The 7976-nt window shown below is 40.2% G+C and overlaps 1 protein-coding gene across 1 annotated transcript; it reads left to right on the top strand.

Annotated features, from left to right (window-relative positions):
- Positions 1-326: 326 nt before the first annotated feature.
- LOC113661723 (E3 ubiquitin/ISG15 ligase TRIM25-like) lies at positions 327-7976 on the top strand. The gene is made up of 6 exons (XM_027176155.2): positions 327-987; positions 5258-5353; positions 5460-5693; positions 5880-6039; positions 6505-6564; positions 7098-7976. Exons 1-6 carry the CDS (start codon positions 400-402, stop codon positions 7628-7630), a joined length of 1671 nt encoding a protein of 556 aa, XP_027031956.2. The 5' UTR covers positions 327-399; the 3' UTR covers positions 7631-7976.

Raw genomic sequence — 7976 nt, 5'->3', positions numbered from 1 at the left:
TGGTGTTGAATGAATCAGTGATGTCAATTACGATTTTCTGAATAAATATTCCAGCGATATAAACACATTCAAATATGCAATATGTAGTCATAAGACAGATATTTATAGGAAGTCAATATTTAGTTAATCTGAATCTTTAAACCGCAGGGAAGCTCATTTACACTATAAACATTCTATATACCTCAATAGTGTGTTTGTAGCCACACCCAATCTCTCTCTCACGCTACACCACAGACAAAACCAGAAAGCACACTTCACAGTAAACGAAACTTATAAAACGCGATGTGGCCTGCCTTCCACCCCTCCCTTCGTAACTCCATTCGTTATCCCAACCCCAACACACACACCTCTCTCTCTTCCTCATTCTCTCTCGCTTTATCAAAGCGAGACTCAGAGCAAATGGCTGAGGCTGGTATGTCGACAGATCAGGATCGGTTCAGCTGTCCAGTCTGTCTGGAACTCCTAAAGGATCCAGTGACTACTCCCTGTGGCCACAATTTCTGTAAGATGTGTATTAATGGCTTCTGGGATAAAGAAGATCAGAAGGGCATCTACAGCTGTCCTCAGTGTAGAGAGTCTTTCACTCCAAGGCCTGTTCTACGCAGGAACAACATGCTGGCTGAAATGGTGGAGGAACTTAAGAAGACTGAACTCCAAGCTGCTTCTCCTGCTCGCTGTTATGCTAGACCTGATGTGGAATGTGATTCTTGCATTGGAAGAAAACGCAAAGCTCTCAGGACATGTCTGGTGTGTTTGGCCTCCTATTGTGAAGATCATCTTCAACCTCACTATCAGTCTCCTGTCTTCAAGAAACACAAGTTAGTTGAAGCCTGTGCAGAGCTCAAGGAGAAGATCTGCTCTGAACATGACAAATTACTGGGGATCTACTGTCGTACTGACCAAAGCTTCATCTGTTACTTGTGTACATTAGACAGACACAAAGGTCACGATACTGTCACAACTGAAGCAAAACGAACTGAAAAACAGGTAGAAACTGTATACCATTATACTTTTCAAGTGCATTTATTCAGATTCTCTCTCTAATATAATTTATATTTAGTTGAATAAATATAACAGTCTGTATGTCTAAATCCCATTGTATAGATTTTTATAGTTAAAATCAAGTTTATTTGGCAAGGAAATGTTAAACATGTCAGAGAGTTTGGTGCACTCTAAACAGCTAACACATGACGTGACATGACGTGACATACGGCGACCCATACTCAGAATTTGTTCTCTGCGTTTAACCTTCCTATTTTCCCTGGGTCTTTTTGACCCGAACTTTGCAAGCAAAATTAATTTTGTCTATTTTCGTTGAACTATGTGTTCAGAACAATATATACTTTGCGTTTTGGAACAGCTTGGGTCTTTTTGACCCGGCCACATTTAGTAAATATTTCACACTTCTGATATGCCTTCGCCTAGCAAAGGGCAAAATATGATCTACCGAAATTATGCTACACACACACACACACACACACACACACACACACACACACACACACACACACACACAAGCATTGGGCATTGCAATTCATTGGGCCTCCAAAAAAACAAAAACAATCATTTGTAAATATTTCACACTTGTTACTGTATATGCATTTTTCCAGCTGGGCACAATATTTTCTCTTCTCTTCTTCTACCAACAATCTTTTTATACACACACACACATACACACACACACACACACACACACACACACACACACACACACACACACACACACACACACACACTGTGTGTTTTCATATTCAAAACAATTTTTTTCCTCTCTCTTATTTATGAATTTAGTTGCATCAGTCAGCTTTGGCCTGGAGATATGCTGTGTAATGTTTGACATTTATCAGTCAGTCGTTATCCAAAATAATATTTAATAATTTCTGCTTATTTTACTCAAAACATGGCAAAATTTCATAAGGTTTATCGTTCATAGATTAAGTATAATAAAAAAAAACATAAGGAGGTAAACAAAGTTTTATTCACATGAAATTATGGCATGTTTTTAAGTATGTGTGTGTGTGTGTGGCCTGTTGTTGGTTGATCAGATGACATCAGGTGGGCAAAATAGATATTACAAGTGTAAAATAGATATTACACACAGAATGGTGATCATTGTAGAATTTTTGATTTATAAGCATTCAAGTCAATGTGACCTGAAAAAAAAAACAGGTTTTATTATTTGCTGACATTGAAAATGGTCAAAATGGTTTCAAAACAATCTCCTGCCTGTGAAATAAACCAGCCTGTAATTGTGCATCAACTTTTTTTCCTTTTTTTTTATAAGCAGTCAAAACAAACAAGGTCAAGTTGACTCAGCGCTCCTAATTTGTATTAGAGGACAATAGGAGGGTTAACCCATCCAAAGTGCACACACACAGAGCAGTGAACACACAACCGGAGCAGTGGACAGCCATTTATGCTGCAGAGCCCAGGGAGCTCTGCAGCATAAATGGCTGTCCACTGCTCCGGGCCAGTCACGAGACTCGAACCCCCCACCAACCTTAGGGTTAGGAGTCAGACACTCTAACTATTAGGCCACCTGAATATTCTTATAGCATTTTATATCTAACAAATACATGGCCATGTTTAACCTTTAACTGTGCTGTTACGTTGTTAAAGTTTGCATTATGTTCTGTTTTTAGTTCTGGTAGACGTTGAATTGGCTTAAAATAATAAGGCAACCTTCCACAAGCACTTGTGATGTAAATTAACAAAAATGGACTGAAGTCCACCCAAATAAAAAGATTACATTAAAATCAAATTGATATTTTTTTCCTTTAAAAATAACAAAAAAATAGTGCCAGTTTAACACAAGTAGGCTAGACTGGTTCAGTAATTATTACACTGTATACATAGTCTAATAAAACATAGTGCTGCATTTTACTGCTCTGTCCAAAAAAAAAAACAAAAAAAAAAAAACCACAAGAGAAAACATCAGTGTAAACCTAAAACCTTCCTCAAAAGTTACATGAATCATTTTTTACTCTTTTGGCAGATTAATACTAATACTATGATTAGAAATGAGTATTAATATTAATCATGCAGCAACTCAGCCTTCCCAGGGCACCCGAGACAGTGATGATGGAAGTCAGTGGGGTTGGGGGGTTGGAGGGATTACTCTCTGCAGTGAAGATCTCCGGTGGTGACAAAGCATGATCCAGGGGCTGGAAGGGTGAATCAGTATCTTCCATCTCTCCCAGTGGCCCGGCAGTGTCACTTTACAGCCAATGAACTTATCTTACCTCCTGAGTGTGCCACACCCCATTACATTATCTCCTTTTCTCCAGGAGGGTAAATAGTTGCAAATAAAAAATAGTGCTGCTGCTATGATTGGTTATATCTGATAAGGTCCAGCTGCATTTAGATTAGCTAAAATATTTAGGCTAGCTATCTAGTGACATCAGTGACCAACCACATCAGCAAGTGCACTGATGGCATGACATTCCTATCCGGGGCTGTCTACGACAGCAAAGGTGTGTGCCCTGATGTAGGTCATGAAAGGGTATAAAGAGGCTGGGAGCACAGCAACACTAACCCTGTAAGAGCCAAGATCCAGGAGTACCGTCCAGGACCAATCCACCGCAGTGCAAATATCCTGGAAGGGAACACCTCTAGCTAGAGTACTGGTCAAGATGATAGCCCTAGTGAAATGAGCCCAGGAGCTTCGAGCTCTTCCAGGACCAATGAGAAGTCTCAAAAGCTGAGTCACAGCTGCCTGGCACTACACAAAAAACCATGAGAACAAAAAAGTGACTTACAGCAATGGCTGACAATTACAAATTAATGTGGAGTGTGACAGGACTTCAAAGAGGAATGTCTGCAGGAAATCAAACACTGTACTAACAGGAAAATGATCTGGACATCGCCGATTGCACCACATGTAAAAGAACCTCCACATCAAAGTGTATAGTCTCCACATGGGAGATACCCTAGCATTCAACATAGCCTCTGGAACCTTGTTTGGGAGACCTGAGTCTAGGAGCCAGACACAGAGGTTCCAAATCTCAAGGCAGGGATGGAGAATTGCTCCCTGTGCCTGGAAGAGGAGGCTTGTACTGACAAAAATTATTCAAGGAACACCAACCAGAAGAGAAATTAGGTCTGCAAGTAAGACTGCTAGTGGGATAGTAGAGGGCCACCTATAACAGGCAACCTGGGACGTACCGTACATGTCGTGGCTGAATAGCGAACTACCCCAAGAAGCTGGCTCTTTGAGTACCCTAGGTTGAGCCTGAGACTCAAATAAAAATTTTTGAAGTGCTTTTACCAATGGACATTGTCTCAAAGCAGCTTTACAGTACATACATTACATAATACAAGAACAATTATATTATACAAAGGATAATATAACACAAAAATTCAAGATTAATAGACACAATTCAAGAAGTGAGACATAATTGACATTCATACATCGAGCACTCCCTGAAGACAAAGAAGCTTGAGTAATGTGACCTAGATGTCTTTATATGGTCTTGCTGAAATGCTCCACTTTGTCATATGACTTCTTTAGCCAATAGATTCAGACACCACTTCCTCAAAGGGTGTTTCCATAGCATCAGCCATGATGCAGCGTCGAGTTCCTTAAGAGCTATTTACATTTACATTTACATTTACAGCATTTGGCAGACGCCCTTATCCAGAGCGACGTACATAAGTGCTTATGTTTGATTATCAATCACACCGATTTCCGATTGAAAAAATGCTTAGTATGGTCTAAATAAAGCCCCTTTATATCGGATCCACATCACGAGTGCTGAAACTGGGATTTCTAGGAAGTTACCAGATGTTTAACACTTTTGTTGCAGTTATATTTGCCATGTAAAGTTCTTGAGTGGGGGAGGGGGGCACGGTGGTTAGTGGTCGCCTCACATCTCCAGGGTTGGGGGTTTGATTCCCACCTCCGCTTTGTATGTGGAGTTTGCATGTTCTCCCCGTGCCTCAGGGGTTTTCTCCGGGTACTCTGGTTTCCTCCCCCGGTCCAAAGACATGCATGGTAGGTTGATTGGCATCTCTGGAAAATTGTCCGTAGTGTGTTATTGCGTGAGTGAATGAGAGTGTGTGTGTGCCCTGTGATGGGTTGGCACTCCGTCCAGGGTGTATCCTGCCTTGATGCCCGATAACGCCTGAGATAGGCACAGGCTCCCCGTGACCCGAGAAGTTCGGATAAGTGGTAGAAAATGAGTGAGAGTAAGTGAGTGAGTGAATGAATGAATGAAAGCTCAACTCCGAAATAATAAAACATTTTACTTGTTCTCAGAATGAGCTAAAGAAGGAGCAGATGAAATCCCAGCAGAGGATCCAGGAAAAGCTAAAGAAGGTGCAGGAGCTGAAACAGACTGTAGACATCATTAAGGTGAGGAGTAAACACATACATATAATATGAATAATATAGTGTCACAGTCAAAAAAAAAAGAGCTGATCTAAAAATGGAATTTAATCTAATGTGTGTGTTATAACAGAGGCGTTCACAGGAAGCAGCATTTGACAGTGAGAGGATTTTCAATGAGCTGATCAGCTCTATGGAGAAAAAGCGCTCAGAGGTGACGGAGCTGATCAGAGCTCAGGAGAAAGCTGATCTGAGTCGAGTGGAACGACTCCTGAATCAACTGGAGCAGGAGATTGCTGATCTTAAGAGGAGAGTCACTGAGATGGAGCAGCTTTCACACACACACGATGACATCCACTTCCTCCAGGTAACAATCACTGTCTGATCTACAGAGGGAGCTGTTCCTCACAAAGTTTCCTCCTAAAAGATCATTACAGCAACAAGAAATGTTCCTGTCTGAGATCACAAGTGTGTCTTTGTTCTGATTCAGTCTGAGATTCATTCGTTCCTCTCGTCCACTTTTCTCCTTCTCTATGATGTTTCCTCTCTGTAGAGTTTCCCGTCTCTCTGTGTTTCTCCTGGATGTGACGACTCACTCAGCTTCACTGTCAATCAACATCTCTCATTTGATGGAGTGAGGAAATCTCTCTCAGATCTGAAAAAACATGTCGAGGAAATCTGTGAGAAGAAAGTCAAAAAAGTCTGTGTAGAAGGTGAAGCAAATATTTTTTAATCCAATTTTGTAAAGAGAGCCGTACAATTGAAACTAAAAGAAAAAGAAGCAAGCATAATTTACATAAAATGAAAAGATATTTGCACCTTATGTACAGTGACCGATGCCAATTCTATGCTTAATCCACAATTATCAGATAGAAATAAGGCAGACAGAAAGTGCTTGTGAGCCGTTTAACTGGAACAAAAGACAATCGTTACGTTATTATTTTTATATTTGCTTGTGACACGAACAAAACAATAATTACACACGACTATTGGTTTTCCCTGAATAAACCTCATGCTAATTTCACATACATGTCCAGCTTCATCAACAAAGAAGTTAACATGGATATTTATATACACATCGATATTGTTGACATTTCTCTCTGAGACCAGTGAGGAATCCAATTTTTCCTATTCATGGTTGAAACTGTTTCCATATAATTTTGTCTGTGTCTCTACAGCTGCAGCAATTCAGATGATTTTACCCTCAGAACTAAAAAGCAGAGAAGATTTTTTGCTGTGTAAGTGTAAAACACACACACACACACAAACACACACACACAAAATATGTGTATTGTTTATCTGAACCATCTTTAAACCTGACTGATGGTGGGTAATATTTAAAATAAAATATAAAAAAAATTTAAAAGACAGAAAAGAGGGTACGGTGGCTTAGTGGTTAGCACGATTGCCTCACACCTCCAGGTTTGGGGGTTCGATTCCCGCCTCCACCTTGTGTGTGTGAAGTTTGCATGTTCTCCCCGTGCCTCGGGGGTTTCCTCCGGGTACTCCAGTTTCCTCCCCCGGTCCAAAGACATGCATGGTAGGTTGACCGGCATCTCTGGAAAATTGTCCGTAATGTGTGTGAGTGAGTGAATGAGAGTGTGTGTGCCCTGTGATGGGTTGGCACTCCGTCCAGGGTGTATCCTGCCTCGATGCCCGATGACGCCTGCTATAGAATGAATAAAAGACAGAAACACAGACAGGTGTTTCACACACACTTATTATAAATCCTGTGATTAACATCTAACATGTGGATATTTCATTACTGTAGATTTCTGTTATCTGACTCTGGATCCAAACACAGCACATCGTGAGCTAATTCTGTCTGAGAAGAACAGAGTGGTGACATGGAGTAAGACACAACAGCAATACTCTGATCATCCAGAAAGATTTGAATCCTGGCCTCAGGTGTTGTGTAAGGAGAGTGTGTGTGGACGCTGTTACTGGGAGGTGGAGTGGAGTGGTGTTGTGTCCATATCAGTCTCATATAAAATGATAAGCAGGAAAGTAGAAGGCTATGAGTGTTTGTTTGGATACAACAGTCAGTCTTGGAGTCTGCGCTGTTCTTCTTCCTCTGTCTTTTTCATGCACAACGACATTAAGACTGTGCTCCAAGGTCCAGTGTCCTCCAGAATAGGAGTGTATGTGGATCACAGTGCAGGAACTCTGTCCTTCTACAGCGTCTCTGACACCATGAAGCTTCTCCACAGAGTCCACACCACATTCACTCAGCCTCTATACGCTGGATTCTATTTATTTAGTTTTGATTCACCTACAAGGTTATGTAATCCAAATGAAATATGATAATAAAAAAAGTGTGTGTTTTTAGATGTAATATTGTTCTGAAATATTATTGCCAAAACAAATAATGGTGATGATTACTAATCTAATTTATAGATTTCTAATAAAATTTAAAATATTACTTGTGGACCATGGCTTTTGCTAGAGGGGAAAATCTTACAGGTTTTAGAGGATCTGCACTATCTTTTAAGTTAATCATGTTCACTTTAATTTATAGAATGTTTTTATTAACCACTAATTAATATAAGTTTGAGAGTGATAAGCTGATTCTGAACCATTTATGCAATTATGCAACCATTGTATTGTACATTTTATTTATTTTTTACATTAAAGGTAGAAAAAGGTCTGA

The sequence above is a fragment of the Tachysurus fulvidraco genome, chromosome 11 (assembly GCF_022655615.1).
Source record: "Tachysurus fulvidraco isolate hzauxx_2018 chromosome 11, HZAU_PFXX_2.0, whole genome shotgun sequence".
NCBI lineage: Eukaryota > Metazoa > Chordata > Actinopteri > Siluriformes > Bagridae > Tachysurus > Tachysurus fulvidraco.
Note: the sequence above shows the minus strand (reverse complement) of the source record. Positions and strands in the feature narration are given on the sequence as shown.